The sequence below is a fragment of the Pseudonaja textilis genome, chromosome 5, assembly GCF_049901715.1.
Source record: "Pseudonaja textilis isolate UNSWEBS1 chromosome 5, rPseTex1.2, whole genome shotgun sequence".
Classification (NCBI taxonomy): Eukaryota; Metazoa; Chordata; class Lepidosauria; order Squamata; family Elapidae; genus Pseudonaja; species Pseudonaja textilis.
This window is the reverse complement of record NC_141994.1, coordinates 1,538,335-1,554,592: the sequence shown is the minus strand read 5'-3', so window position 1 is coordinate 1,554,592 and position 16,258 is coordinate 1,538,335. Positions and strand designations below refer to the sequence as shown.

At 43.7% G+C, this 16,258-nt stretch overlaps 1 protein-coding gene across 1 annotated transcript in view; it reads right to left on the bottom strand.

Annotated features, from left to right (window-relative positions):
• The window catches only part of FRMD4A (FERM domain containing 4A), a 346,975-nt gene extending 331,134 nt beyond the window's left edge, over positions 1 to 15,841 (bottom strand). Inside the window, exon 1 of the mRNA XM_087933907.1 lies at positions 15,612 to 15,841. Within this exon, the coding sequence (XP_087790033.1) occupies positions 15,612 to 15,665 (54 nt within the window). The 5' untranslated portion in view covers positions 15,666 to 15,841. The remainder of the gene's footprint in view (positions 1 to 15,611) is intronic.
• Positions 15,842 to 16,258: the final 417 nt, after the last annotated feature.

Sequence of the window (16,258 nt, the reverse complement as noted above, 5' to 3'; positions counted from 1 at the left end):
CAAGTGTGTCTTCTCTGCCCCGTGTAGCAACCTCACCCCTAAGATTGACCTGGCCCCAATCTACCTAATTTTCTGGAAGGGGTCATGTGTTAAGAGCAACATCTAATGGATGGAAACTAATCGAGGAGAAAAGCAACCTGGAACTGAGCAGAAATTTCCTATCGGTGAGAACCATTAACCCGTGGAACAGCTGGCTTGGCTCCAGAAGTTGTGGCCAGAACTTCCATCACCGGAAGTTTTTAAGAAGAGATCGGAGAACCATTTGTCTCCTGCTTGAGCAGGGGGCTGGACTAGAAGACCTCCAAGGTCCCTTCCACTTTGATTTTCTGTTAGAACCCAATGTTTGTTTTTATGAAAACCGTGATTATATTTTCCCTTTTGCACTGGAATCTTTTAATTGGTTAACACAAAAATATTGGGGTTTTTTTTTGGATTATTTGCTGCCCAGTGTTATACACTGAGATAGAAATATAAATTTTCTAAACAAATAAACTCCCAATGCCTATTTGGCTGCAGAGAAGGTGTGAAGTGATCCATTTTCCTGCATGTGAAGAACAGCTACTCCCAACAATCTCTGCTTCTTCTTATCCTTTTTTTTTTTTTTAAAAAATCATCCTTTCCTGCATTCACAAAAATCTACATTTGTCTGTATTGGAACTTCTCTTCCCTGAAGTGACATGAGTGACAGACAATATATATGCCTGTCATTGCTGATGGACAACTCCCGTTTTATGCACTTTTAAAAAAAAATAGGAACATGTCACTCTCCCTTTTCCCCCCGGTTTATTTTAATTATTATTTGCTGGGTGTGTGTGTGTGAAGGGCCTTAGGAAAAACTGCCAATAAAAAAAAAAAGTTCTGATTTTTAAAGGGTTTTTTTCTCCTTCCCCAGCCCTTTACATCTCTATTTTTTCTCTCCGTTCCTAATAAAGCTTTCTGTTATTTTTGTACCAACAAAATTCCCTTGGGAGTCTAATGGAGCCTGGAGACATTTTTGAAAACAATAACGCTAACGATTATGGTAATGCAAATAATAAGGGTTATGCGGATGCTTTGCAGCACACCAACTTCCCATCTCATTCAATTTCATTAATTAAAAGGCTCTAAAGTTAAATGCAGAGAAGACTCCAGTAGACTCTTAAGATGGAATGGTTGATGTATGACATCGATGGTAAACATGAGCCAAATATAGAAAAGCAAAAACATCCGCCTGGCAAACCAATGTAGGTTAGTCTGCTGTGTTGTGTTCCCCCTGGTTGTGAGAATGGGACCTTTAAAAACAAGCAAGACAGGAAGAGAATCGACTTGTTTTGAGCTGTCGTGCTGGAGAAGATGGTTCCTTGGACAGCAAAGGTGACCAACAAGGAAACACTGGAGCGCATAACGCCAGACATGTCCCTGAGAGGCAAAACCACAAAACTGTGTGTCACTTACTTTGGCCACCTCATGCGGGGGGATTCCCTGGGTAAAGCAATTATGTTGGGTTAGAGGTAAAAGGAAACCAGGCCATCAAAGAACATGGTGGATGGACACCATCAAAGCTGACACGCCAGAGCTTAGAACAACTCGAAGGAGCAACACAAGGTCAGAAGATGTGGAGAGACCTGGTCCATAGAATCACCAAGAGTTGGATACAACTTAATGGATAACCATCACCACCGCCTCCTCTTCATTCTCATCCTCCTCCTCTTCATCCTTCTCCTCTTCCTCCTCCTCCTCCTCCTCCTCACCATAGAAGAACTCAAAGAAGTTCATGGACCTGGCCCATAGAATCGCCAATAGTTGAATACAACAATGGATAAAAATCACCACCACCATCACTACCATCATCTTCATCACCATCTCTAGGAACATCGTGATGCCTTCAAAAATATTGGGCTGGGATGAGGGAACACTCAGATTGAAATTCTTACTTAGCCTAATAAAAATATCCAGGTTTCCCTGTCCAGTCTTGTCCGACTCATCTCTGGTGCTCATCTCTGTTTCTTGGCCAAGGGAGCCAGCCTTGCCTGAAGACAATTTCTGTGATCATGTGACCAGCATGGCTACACACCAAAGACACACAAAACACCGTTACCTTCCTCACCAAAGTGGTTCCTATTTATCCACTAGCATTTGCATGCTTTCAAATTGCTATGTGGGCAGGAGCTGGGAGCTCACCCCATTGTGTGGTGCTCAGGTCTCAAACCTGCACAGGGTTTTGGTTTGCCAGCAGCCTTTGCAGAGGGCAATAGAATCGGACAGTGGGGAAGAACGGGGACCAGTCTGGGAGTCTGGAGAGGACTTGGATGAGGGTCTTGTGTCCGATGCAGAGATGGGGCCAGGACCATCTGGAAATTATGTGTTGATTCCGGACCCTCCAGAATCTGACATCAGTGAGGCAGAGGAACGGCAGGAGTCTGTTCCCAGTGCGTGCATGCGCAGAGCTGCCAGAAGGTAAGAGCAGCTAAGACAAAAGGGGCAACTCAGGAGTAAGGCTTGGAGGTGATTGGCCCCTCCCATAAGACATAAAGGAGGAGCAAAGGGACAGGAGCCTTTGCAGGAAGCAACGTTGTTTACTCTGTTCAGATTAAACCTTGAAACTATGTGTGGACTTTGTACTTCAGTTGGTTTTTTTTACAGTGAATTTGGCACTTTAGCTGTTGGCAGCAATTCAAAGGAGAGAAAGGTGGGTGCTTATCTCAAGGGACTGTTTGGGACTCATTACAGGCTGGGAATGAACATAATTCCCAGTGTTGAAATAAAACATGAGTTGTTTTAACTAAGTATGTGCTTAATTATGGTCTCAGGAAGCCTTGGTCAAAACACACCGTCAGCTTTCCAGCTCAACGTCTTTAACCACTGCTAATCCTGGCCAGTTACTCTTCCTCCACCCCACCCCACCTCAAGACTATTGCTTGAAAGGTAAAATTAGGGCAGCATGCTAATCCTACTTCTCAGAGGAAAGATGAGATGGACCTGAGCCTTGCAATCCATCAGCCTATTAGGGTACCTCATTTTTGTTTTATTTACTCTGAAATGTTGATGCACTGATGCTATTAGAATGCATATCATTCTAAACCATCCAGCTTTCCAAAACAGCATTTAAATGTCTTGTTGAAAAGCATTTGCAAAAAAGGTCAATTCACTTTCCTCTTTGACTCACTGTGTGCAGACCAGAATAAAATTACGTATATAAAATGCAACATTATTTGTTGAGCATTAAGTTCTTCAATATTATTACAGCATTTCCGCCAGGGGAAACGACCTGAATGAGGAAAAAAAAACCAGCCTAATTTCACACCAATTATGGGTGGTGAGCAGAACAACAATTTACCCTGAAAGCTTTTGAGTCGACTGCACGTGTTTAGAAAATTAGAAGGCAAACTCATTTCTTGCAACCAGCCCAAAAGATTTCAGGAATTTTGCACATGCCAGCACGTGAGATCACTTTCATCCTTCCCCCATCCTTGACTTAGTGGTTGGGAAGACAGCTACATGAGTCATGCCAAGATCAGATTTGATTTGTCGATTCCACTCAGATGGAAGTGCCTTTCTTTCAAAGCGCTGATTTGTTTTAAAAAAAGGGGGGAAGCTTTTGGGAACATGCCCAAAACCCCATCACATCATTTGATCGATTCAGAAGGTCTTGCATCAAATCAACCCAGTTCCGTTTTGAGGGCTGATTTGATAGCGTCGCCTTCAAACCAAATATTCAAATCAGAATAATTTCACAGTTCCGGAAGGCACGAGGAAGGTGATAGGCGCTATTAGGAACTGTCATCCCCTCTTCTGCTAAATTTAGCAATCAGGTTGAGCTGTTCTCGATTCTGTAAAAGGAACTGTTTTGTCAATTCTCTCTCCCTCCCCGCATCGGGAGTCAACTAAGGCTGAAAGTGTAGGTGTACTTATAGATGGAACTTCACACCAAAATTTTAACTAGGGCATACAAATCCTTTGCCAGACCAATTCTCGAATACAGCTCGTCCGCCTGGAACCCGCACTAGATCTCGGACATTAACACAACTGAGTGGGTCCAGAGCTATTTCTCGAGAAAAGTTCTCCACTTTTCCACTCACCATAGAATCCCTTCTGCCTCCAGGCTCTAAATTTTGGGCCTGGACAATCTGGATCTGTGCCGCCTGCGGTCTGATCTAAGCGTAGTACACAAAATTGTCTGCTATAATGTCTGACCTGTCAATGATTTTTTTCAGCCTCAAGCACAACAATACACGGGCAAACAACCAAAACAAACTCAAGGTAAACCACTCCAAACTCAATGGCGGAAAATATGATTTCAGCCACAGAGTGGTCAACGCCTGGAACACCCTACCCAGCTCCGTGGTTACAACCTCAACCCCTCACAGCTTCAACCTCAAACTGTCTACCATGGATCTCCTCACCCATTCCTAAGAGGTCCTTAAAGGGGGTGTGCATAAGCGCACCAGCGTGCCTACTGTCCCCGTCTTACTGTCCCCATTTACCTGTACTTACTCCCTTTGTTCTTTTTTAGGTTCATACTTGTTACCTTGTACATGTTTGACAAACAAATAAAATAAATAAATATAAATAAAATAAAATTAGGTAAGTATCTGAGTTTTTTTCAAAACACGAATGTCTGCCTCCAACATTTCAGTTGGAAGAAAGAGTAGGTTTTATGGATTTTTACATTGTAGATTTTTAATGTTGTATGCCACCTGGAGTCACCTGTGTATGTGTATGTTAGGAGGCCATAAAAATTTCATCAATAAATACATTTCACAAAAAAAGGAGGCATTTGCAATTCCTGTACAATTTTTCTCCTAGATCTGGCAAATGTTATGGAGGTTCTCCACCATCCGGGTCATGGCTGTCTCTAAGGGGCATTTTTTATAAGAGGAAATCGGACTTTCTTGGGTTTTTTCCCTTGAGGACGTTTTGCTTCTCATCCAAGAAGCTTCTTCAGTTTCTGACTGAAGTCTTCAGTTCTGACATTCAGAGCTGAAGAAGCTTCTGGGATGGGAAGCGAAACTTCTTCAAGGAAAAAAAAAAAACCCCAGAAAGTCCAGTTGCCTCTTGGAAAAAAAGCATCTTTGGGACATAAATCTGGCACTTCTTTTCCCCCCTGGTGTTTCTCTATTTGATGAGGGTCCCTGGCTATTTATTTATTAAGCATATGGCGTTTCATCCATGGACTTGCAATATATACTAACATTTGACCTACATTAAAAAGCCTGTAAAATATGAATGTTAAAAAGATCTCTATTCAGATAACAACATCTAGGCCAGCTGAAGTGCAGCATCATTTACGTGAAAAAAAATATACCAGATACTGGACTGGTGTATGCCCTCAGCTTACAGCCTAAATAAATGTATTTAATGGCTTAGCAAAGAACATTCTATTCATAATTGAGGCTTCCTATGATAAACTTCAGTATGGATCATAATACGAAACATCACAGGTACCCCCTGCACACTTAAAGACTCTTGTATCAAGCAGCTGGTTGGCTTTGAACTCTGGGCAGATGTGAAAAAAGTCCAAATCTTTTTTCTTAAAGGAAACCAAATGCATGAGTGTCTATCGGTATCTATGCACACATTCATAGAAGACGGTTGGGCGTAATTGAGTCATAACAAACTTAAGTGCTATTAAAGTATACCCAAGATAAATGTACTCTCGGTGCACAGAACCCAATTAATTCAACCAGAAATGGCTCCAGGAGTCTTTCAAAAACACATGTTAAATTTTTCAAGGACATTTTGAAATAGTGCTTCCCATACAGAGCTGGAGAACTGAGAAGTTTGCAACATTCATTGGATCATGAGTAAGCTGGCAGACAGACAGACAGTGGCTTCATTTCACTGTTGGGATCTCATTTGCCTCTTGGGAAATTTTAGGCCCTGTAAGAAGAATGGCAGCATGGAAGCTTTGCAGCTACAACTTTGTAGCCTGGATAAAAGGAGCAAGGTTGACATTGGTACAGCTTATCAGTTCTCGTTGGATTGGTTCTTTGATTAGGAAATGATAGCAGCGTTCCAATATTTGAGGGGCTGCCATAAAGAAGAGGGAATCAATCTATTCTCCAAAACACCTGAAGGTAGAACAAGAAGCAGCGGATGGAAACTAATCAAGAAGAGAAGCAACCTGGAATTAAGAAGAAGCGTCCTAATAGTGAGGACAATTAACCAGTGGAACCAGGGGTGGTATTCAGCCGGTTCGCACCGGTTCAAGAGAACTGGTAGCAAGGATTCGGCGTGAGTCGCCGAACCGTCGTAAGTTCTGGCTGGCCACGCTCCTGACCCGGTCACCTGGTTGCCACTGGCTTGCTTGCCCCTCCCACCCAATGTTCACTCACTCCACCCGCCTGATGCTGGCCCCTTAAGGGATTTGTTTCTTTTACAACCAGCTGTGCTGGGATTCCCCTAGCTTGCCTTACTGCTTTGCCCAGGAGGATTCCCTGAGGCCCAGGAAGGTAAAAATGGAGGGAGGGCAGCTCTCCTCTCCATTTTTTGCCTTCCTGAGCCCCAGGGAGCCTTCTGGGAGCAAGAACGCCCCCGAGGCTCCCTGAGGCCCAGAAGGCCCCAAAATGGAGTGAGGGGGTGCTGCGTGCCCCCTTCATCCTCCATATTTTTCTTCCTGGGCCCCAGGAGAGCCTTCTGGGAGCAAAAACGCCCCCCCCAGATGCTTGCTTGAGGCAAAGAAGGCCCCCAAAACAGGTGGGAGTGGCTGCAAAAAGCAAAAGGAAGCCATGCCCGCCAAGCCACACCCACAGAATCAGTAGTAAAAGTTGTGAATCACACCACTGAGTGGAACATCAGAAGTAGTAGGTGCTCCATTACTGGATGTTTTCAAGAAGAGCTTGAACAGGAATGATAGAGGTCTTCCTGCTGTAGCAGAGGGTTGGACTAGAAGACCTCTAAGGTCGCTTCCAACACTGTTATTCTGTTAAAAAACTAAAATGAAAACAAAAATATATATATAACACTTCCTCAACAACAATCAACACTCAGATTTACAGAGATTAACACCAAGGTTAATACAAGACCAACAATCAAGAAATGAATAATACTCCAATCCAGGAATTGCCAACTCAGAAAAATAAGCTAATATTAAACAATAATCTAACCAAAATCCCAATCAAGAAGACTTCCACCATCACAGACAGGGCAAATTGCTAGTATATAAACAGAGAGCAACTCCCCCTTCCTTCTATCACTGAAGGTGTTACCTAGTTTGGTAATGAAACGCCCGCAATAAAACAACCAAGCTCAGAGAACACCAAGGACCCCAAATTGCAGAGATGGTCTCAGAGATCTTTGAGACAGACAGACCTCTCCCACTTAACAGACAATGATAGTGAGCATGTGGGTAGTTGCTAGGAAACACCTACCATACCATGACACAAAGAGCCCATTTAGCTATTTCAAAAACTGCCATCCTAGACTTCTCCCTTGAGCCCAGGGTACAACACTCATGTTACCAGAGTGTGACAGGATAAAAAAGTTCTATTAGCAGATTCCACAGTGAGATGAATGATAGAAACACCATAAAGTGGAAACTATTTAGAGATGAATTTGAATGAGATGGAATCTTGAAAAATATATAAAAAGCATTTATAGTCAGTTGGGATAAAGATAGATATAGATAAATAGATGAGAGAGAGGGATGGAGGGAGGGAGGGGGATGGATGAACAAGTGGACAGAGGGGTAGGTAGATGAGAGAGAAAGAGAATGCATAGATGGACAAATGGACAGGTAGATAGATAGATTAGATAGATGAGAGTGAGAGACACACACAGAGAGAGATATGGATGGATGGATAAATGGATAGGGATAGATTAGATAGATGAGAGAGAGAGAAAGAGACACAGAGAGATGGATGGATGGATGGGTGGATAGATGGACAGATAGATAGATTAGATAGACGAGAGAGAAAGAGAGAGATGGATGGATGGATAGATAGATGAGATAGATGAGATAGATGAGAGACACAGAAAGAGACAGAGAAATAGGATAGATGGATGGATGGATAGATGGACAGATGGATGGATAGACAGATGGACAGACTGTATTCATGCATTAGGACCAAGGCCAGCTTAGTCAGGATCTCCATTTAAATGAAAAGTTCACTTTTCCTATTACCCTAATAAAAAATACAGTCCATCTACCAACTAATTTCAGCAGCTGCAGCTTCACCTAAAAGCATTGGCAGAAAACAATGTCTCACTGAAATTAATGAGTTTTATCTCCAAAGAAATATGTTGTACAGCAGGCGGGCAACTGGTTCACACCTGTACACTGATTGCTGGTAATCGGCATGTGTGAATGAAGGCCAAGGACTCCGTTCATGACATTGTGAGATTTCACACCTTGCAGAATGTAATGCTTTTCAACAGAATCATTTTACATACGGAAGTGAAAAGACAGCGCTTAGTTATCCTGAGCATGTCCAAGAAAATTATGAAGTTCTCCCCAAAATATTAAAAGACAAATTATGCATAATATGGAAAGGACAGAACCCACCCCTTATAGGCTAAAAGACAAGTACCAATGATGAAAATAAAAAGAAATTAATAACTACAAAAGAGATACAAGGTCCTATCCTGGTAGGATGTGAGCAACTAAACTTGAAATGAATATAGAACAGTCGTGGCTAACCGTTGTGGGCTCCGGTGCCGAACATTTCGCTCACATGCCAGCACCCAGAAGGCAATGCGCGTGGCCCCACAAACCCCCTGTGCATGCGCGTGTGATCCCCCTGCTCCCTTACCTGCACTGCACATGCACACACCTCCCCGCTGATTTTCAGGCCTTTTTTGGCCTCCCAGAGGCTCGAGGGAAGCCTCTGCAGTCTTTGGAGGCCGAAAAATGGGCCCATTTTGTCATTTCCATTATTTCCAAAAATACAGGAAGTGATGAAACGGGCCTGTTTTTCGACCTCCAAAGGCTGCAGAGGCTTCCCTCGGGCCTCTGGGAGGCCGAAAAAGGCCTGAAAAACAGCTGGGAGGTGTGTGCATGTGCAGTGAAGGTAAGTTTCCCTCGGGCTCATGTGCCCACACAAATGGCTCTGCGTGCCACCTGTAGTACATGTGCCATAGGTTTGCCATCACAGATACAGAAGGACCTGAGAGAAGAGAAATAGGTCAACAGCTAAAGGGACAGTTGTGTAAGCACCAGGCACATCTTCCCGAGAAGGTGCCTCATAGGTAGGGTCCCATTCTCTTTCTTACACTTTGTTGGCAGTGATACAACTCAGAAGGTTACCAAATGAGGAAATTCCTTCAGGAATGCTCTAGAATTTGACTTCAGATGTCAACAAGATCTTGGATTGGAGGTCTTCAAACTTGACAGCTTGTAGACTTCAACTCCCTGAATTCCTCCTCCAGTTACGTTAGCTCAGGAATTCTGGGAGTTGAAGTCCACAAGTCTTAAACTTGCCAAGTTTGAAGGCCCTTGTCTGGGATGAAGGTGACCTCTAGTGGATTAGGTATTACTTGACAAACTGATCCCATGAGTCTATTGGCCAACCCTACTTTGTATCTTTGTGGACTATCCAGAATTTCTCAACAACATTCAACATTGTCTGTGTGGAATTAATTACACATGTTGTGTCCACTTCCTAATCTACATTGATACTCTGAAAAGGTGGTAGAAGATTTATCAACAATCTGATCAAAATTAATCCCGGTCACTGAAGACATTTTTACTTTTAAGGACAGAGATGGACTCAGAAGAGGCTATTCCCACTTTCTGGGCAGAGAGATAAGAAGTACAGTTATGAGATCAAGCAATGTGTATACATTTACATTAATGCGTTTCTATCTGGTGGAATTGAAATAATTGAAGGCACGCACATTGGAATTCATAGACATTATTCAGTTGATATTTCTTGTCCTGGCAATTTAACCATCCCAAGAGATGCATTCTTTATGCGTATTAACATTAAAATTCCCTCCTGCTTTAGCTAAAAGGTGCCAGTAGCATATATTGTGACTAAATACTCACAAAAGGAAGGAAATACATATGTATGAATTGAAACGGCTTTTTAATCAAATAGAGGCAAACTCTCAGTCCTGGTTCCAGAGGGGCCTACACGGTTTGGTCCAAAAAGTCAAGAAAGCAACCATAGAAGTGGGATCTGTCATGCCCCTGTTGGAGTCCAAATCCGAGGAGGAAGCTGACAGGGAGTGGGAGTGTGGCTCCGTTGGCTGTGGAGGAAACTGGGGAGGGGCAAAGTCCGCCTGGACAGAGCAGGGAAGAGGTAGAACAAGGAAGAGGGAGTTCAGAGGAAGACCCAGGCGCACCCCTTCTTCATCCTAGGGCATGTAGGGAGGAACGGAGAAGGGAGCAACATGAGTTGGATGGCTTACGGGGGAGGAAAGGGCCCTGATTCCCTTCATTAGCCACACCTCACTTTTGTGACCTGGAACTTATACTTTTCATACAAGCTTGTGCTTCTTTTTGGAAGACAGGTTACTATGTTGATTCCTACTCAGTTTGTTGTTTTCCATATGTAACCAAGACATCCTATATGTGTATAAGATTCCTTTGTCTTAAATGAAAAAAAAATAAACATCCTTCTATCAGTTTTGGGCCAACTTCTGTGGGCATCTCACACCCCTTTTCCATTCTGTCTTCTGCTATTCCCATCCAGTTTTGGGTTATCTTTGCAAATTTAGCCAGCCTTCCTTCCATCTTTTTTCTAACACATTCAAACAGCTTTGATATCAAACTCAAATTCATCTCTCTATATAAAAGCAAAATACCACTCACACATCATCACAAAATCTCCAGAACCATAAAGCCTACAAACTTGAAATTTGGTATGTATGTCCCTCTTGGCTTCTAGGTGCTCACTAAGAAAGGATTCTTCAAAATGACCATCGCAGCATTTAGAGTATTTCCTATATTATTATCATTGCCATTACTACTACTACTATTATTATTATTATTATTATTATTATTATTATTATTATTATTATTATTATTAACACGCTCTGATGCTAAGGAGTTCTACTCCCCCTCCCCACCTGAAAAGAAATCTCTTCCAAATGCAAAACACAAGCCGAGGAGTTTCAGTTTCAGTTTCACAGCAGCACCAAGCAGCTTTAGTACAGAACAGTTGAGCTAAGCCACACCCAGGCTCCTTGCTCTCTCCTTGCTCACACAGCAAATACTGCTTCAGTTTCTAAACAGCCCTCAACTTTCTCATACACTGACAGGACCCTGGCTGAATGAATACTGACGGATGTTGGTAGGCAGAGGCACAAATTCCTTCCCCCCCTATTTTCCTCCCCAAAAACTAAGCCCCACCACATAGTTTCATAGCAAAGCACAGGTTTGGAGCTAGTTCTTTATATAGGTAGAACAGAATATGGGAAAGGCAGACAAATAGAGGGAAACACCAATGCTTTGTTATTAGCATATCAACAGGGATGTGCAAAATTCATCCCTCTAGTAACAGAGCATCTGCCTTGGGTAACACAGTCAAATAAGCAAGAAGAGTCCCCTTAATACCTCGAACTTTGCCCCCAATGTCCAGATTATTTTCTGCTGGAGAAAAAACTCTCCCAAGGACAGCCTTTAAGTGGACAAAATTCAGTCTGAAAACAAAGTATATACAAACTATAACTAAAAATCCAAACAAACCTCGCTGCAACAATTAACTTGACAGGGCAGGAGAAGAAACTGCAGACTTGAAAGGCCAACAAAACACACACAGTTGGGAAGACACCAGGAACCCAGATAAGCCTAGATGATACCTGATAATTCATGATTTACTCCCAACAGCTTGCTGCGCTCAGCTTCCCTTTTTAAACACTCTGTTCCCAGCTGCAGCTAATGAAGGGAATCAGGGCCCGTTCCTCCCCTGTAAGCCATGCAACTCACGTTGTTCCCTTCTCCGTTCCTCCCTGAGTGCCCTAGGATGAAGAAGGGGTGGGCCGGGGTCTTCCTCCGAATTCCCTCTCCCTTGCTCTAGCTCTCTCCTGCTCTGCTCAGCTGGCCTTTGCCCTTCCCCAGTTTCTTCCACAGCCAACGGAGCCCCACTCCTGCTCCCTGTCAGCTGCTTGGCCTCCCCCTCTGAATCAGATTCTGATGGGGGCATGACAGCCTCCGAGGCCTCCTTCCAACCCTCTGAATCTATGAGAATGCTAGTTATTTGTTGTGGTTGAACATTCTGGCAAACTCTACGACCCTCCATTTTCCTCTGAACTCTACGAAATGTCCTTCAGGACCTTGAAATTCTGTGAGTAGCCTGGAAGTTTCTAGAAGTAAATCCTCCGAACCAGAAGCAGGTCAAGGAGTTCCAGACATGATATTCCAGATAATGTGGGATCCAGGTTCTCCAGAACCTTCTGTTCCTAGACCAAGAAATGCCCCACCCATGTGAGCAGAAGGGGAAAGAATGCAGGAGGATCTACAACCATGCAAACCAACGTCCAGGAACCTACTGTTCAAACCAAAAATTCAATGCATTATGTTCACTTTATTGGACATAACAATACTCTATATTGACGGAGCAAGCAGAAGACCAGGGACCTTCTGTCATAAGGTTAAAATTGGTAGAAACTAGAAAAATAACCTTTAAAAGCATCTGAGGGGGGCGGAGAAACAAATGGCTGCAAGTCAGTTGTGGTGACAGCCCATGATAAATATAATTGCAATGTATACATCAGTGCATTTAATCGAGCATTTAAGAGGTAGATGTAAAATCTGCTCTTCTCTGACCTTTTTCTACCCACTCGTGAACATGACCTATTGAGTCTCAGAAGGTCTGAAAATGCCATGTTCCCAGGGACCATTTCTTTACGCGATCGGAAAACAGGCTCTCTCTATATATAACTTTAAAAACACAACTGTTAAGACGTGGGAAAATACGCGAACAAAGCTGAATACCGTGCATATAAATACCCACGAAAGCATAAGAGAAAACACACACACACACACACACACACACACACACTTCCTCCCTCTTCCAGCACCTTAAAGCCACAGGACATGAAATTAATTTTGAAGGAACCAAATTAATATCCAACACTGAACACTCCAGCAAGAGAATAATCAGGGAAGCCATCGAGATAGAGAAAGACCCACATAACATGAATAGATGGGACGATACCTCCCGCCTACCAGACATCTGGAAGATAGCCCTCACCAACAAATGAGTCCCAGCCACAAAAACCAACACCAGACCCAAAACAACATGGGACACCACCGCCGATCCCCCTCATCAGACCCAGGCCCAAACCCATCCTATAAACGAAGGACAACCACCATCCAGAAAACAGTCCATGGCTGCTTTGCCAGCTGTCGCACCCCCTGTCCCCAAAACCAAACAAGCTGACACATGCCAAGAACACAGACCCAGACCCCAAACTTGAAGCCAGACTAAAACCCAGAATGCTACATCACAGCCACCCGCTCAGGATATCACATCAGAAAACTCAGGAAATTACACCACAAGAACTCAAGAAGTTGCAACACAGCAAATGACCCAGGATATTCCAGCACAAGACCAAGGATACCACAGCAATAAGTCTCACAAGGTCATCACACAACCCATTACCCAAGCCATTACTACACAGGAGGCTAATCGAAAAGAGATCAAAACACAAATGACCCAGGAGATTACAACTCAGGACCCAGGATACCACAACAAAAGAACTTGCAAGCCCATCACACAACCCATTACCCAAGCCATTAAAACACAAGAGGCTAATGGAAAAAAGATCACTACAAAACGACCCAGGAGATTATAGCACAAGATCCAGGGTATCTCCACAAGAAAACTCACAAGGCCATCACACAGCCCATTATACCAACATCAACTCCATCAACCAATCAAGAGGCAGCAGTGCAGCCACCCAGCCCAGCACACCAGCCCCCACCACCAGTATTTATAGAGAGACGGCAGCTCCGATCACACGCTGCTTGCACTGGCATGAAGCTGAAAGCACCAGCCTGAGGATGGCGAGTGGGACCTCACTGAAACGTCACCAAGATACTCTTAATCTTACACGGGAAAAGACCTGAACACACCTAGACCTACGTACATACATACATACATACATACATACATACATATATATATGTTATTCAGCTTTGTTCGGGTATTTTCCCATGTCATTGTAGTTGTGCTTTTAAAGTTGTAGCAACGTTTTGGCAGAATCTCATCTGCCATCCTCAGGCTTCTGTATTGTGTTCGTCTGTGAGTCAGACTTTTACAGTTGTTTCAGTTTTAAATTTGGGGCTAGCCTACTGCTGTGCCAGAATGGTTTTTTCTTCATCCTGATTGGTTGGGAGTCTTGGTCTGTGTTTATTGGTCTTGGAGTTTGCTGTGTTCTGCTTGATTGGTGTTTCTAATATCTTCTGTCTGTTTTGTGGCTGTTTTTTTGTGTCTTGATTGGCTGGCAACATTGTGTTCCTGTATTGGAGGCTTTTAGTGCAGCTTGGCTCCGGGTAAATGGACGGCTATCATTTGTTAGGAAGCTAGGTTTCATCTGGGTGCCTGGTTGGGGTGTGTTTGAGCTGGAGGTGTCAGGGGGGATCTGTTTGTGCCCACGTGTTTGCCTGGCTTGTAGTGTGGAGATTTTGTTTGTTTGTGAGTGCAGGCTTCCAAATGATTGACAGTCTGGTGGAATCATCTTTTCTATTCATGCTTTCAGGTCTTTTTTCAATCTCTATGGCTTCTCTGATGATTCTGTAGCTGGGGTTTTCTATAGTGGCTAGGGTTTGGGTGCCATTGAAGTCGACGCTATGACCTGTGGCTTTCATGTGTTGGACTAGTGAGGAAGTGTGTTCCAGCTTTTTTACTGCACACACACACACACACACACACACACACACACACACATGCCATTTTGTCTTTTATAACCTTTTAAGAAAATGGATTCCACTTCGGGGAAACCCAATTACCCAAACTGTTCCAGGTGGACCGACCAGAAAAGCCAAAGAAATAGATCATTTAGGATACAATCCCAGGACGAATTCAAGGGTTTTCCCATCAATTAAAGCCCAAAACGTCACTCCTTTCTAAATGGCAGCTTTGGAATCTGAGACAGCACAGTCCACGTCTTGTAGGAAAGGTATGAAATCCACATATGCTTGTCCTGCAGATTGAAACTGCAATCGGTGCGACCATGGGTCTTTTTCCAGGAGAAGATCTGCGTATAACCTCCAAATCCTTCTCTCACGTAAAGCCAACCGCAGTTAAAAACTCTCGTAACCCTTATGTAGCTATGACACCTATATTCCGTAGGCAAAGCCAGGACGCAGCCTCTTAAAAGTGCATATTTGTTGAATATAACAAACATTCAGAGCCTGAAAGTAAGCCAATATAAGCAATTGAACACCCCATTGTTGTGATCCCGTGTTGTTATTCTTGTTTGGGTTTTGCCCCCTCCTCGGTTAAACCCTCCCCACAGCACACACAAGATCTCAACAGATTAAAAAATAGCAACAATAAAGATGTAACACCTGTGCATTTACAAAAAAAGGTTAATGTTTCCAATTATTGCCAGTGGCTTCTAATAGAAGGGGGGAAAATCATCAAATCCTTGTTTACTTGATAAATAAAAACAATGTCACCCCACCGCAGTCCATCTACCGTCCTGATGCTCTCTAGAGCTCCCCATGTTGTAAAGTCACTCACCATGAGTAAGCTGAGAGCAGATTCCGATGTTTTCTGCATAGCCATTTCTTTCATATAAATCGTCTCTCCTAGAGGCAGCCAGCGCTGGGCCTTTGGTGCTCAAGGATGAAGTGTCCAGCAGCACACACTCCGCCGTCTGGAAACGCAAAAATCCGAAAATCAAGCTTGTCTGGTGAGGAGAGCCAGGTGCCTACGAGACCTTTAAAAACCCCAAAGCCCCAAAAGGCATCCTGCAGAAGAGAGGCGAGCTTTGAGCTAGGCCAGGTTTTTCCATTGGAGGGAGGAAAACAGGAGGCTGGCAGAAGAGAGGAAGGCAGAGAGAGAGAGAGAGAGAGAGAGAGAGAGAGGGGGGGCGAGAGAGAAAAACCTCAGACCAGCAACTGCAGGATGTTTAAAAAAATGGTTTGCACACAAGCCAAGGAGGAGATGACAAGGTGTCCTAGCACCTACCTCATACAGCAGGTGAAAATTACAGGAAGGCTGCAGAGCTTCACTGTTGTCGTACAAGTGTGGGATGTGAAATTAAGCACTGTGCCCGGCCAGAAAAATAGCAGAGGATGACGCTTGCACCACCCCTGGGCTTCTCCTTTGCAAAGGTGCAACGACGCTGATTCCACTACCCCCCTTCCCAAAAATGAGAACCTACC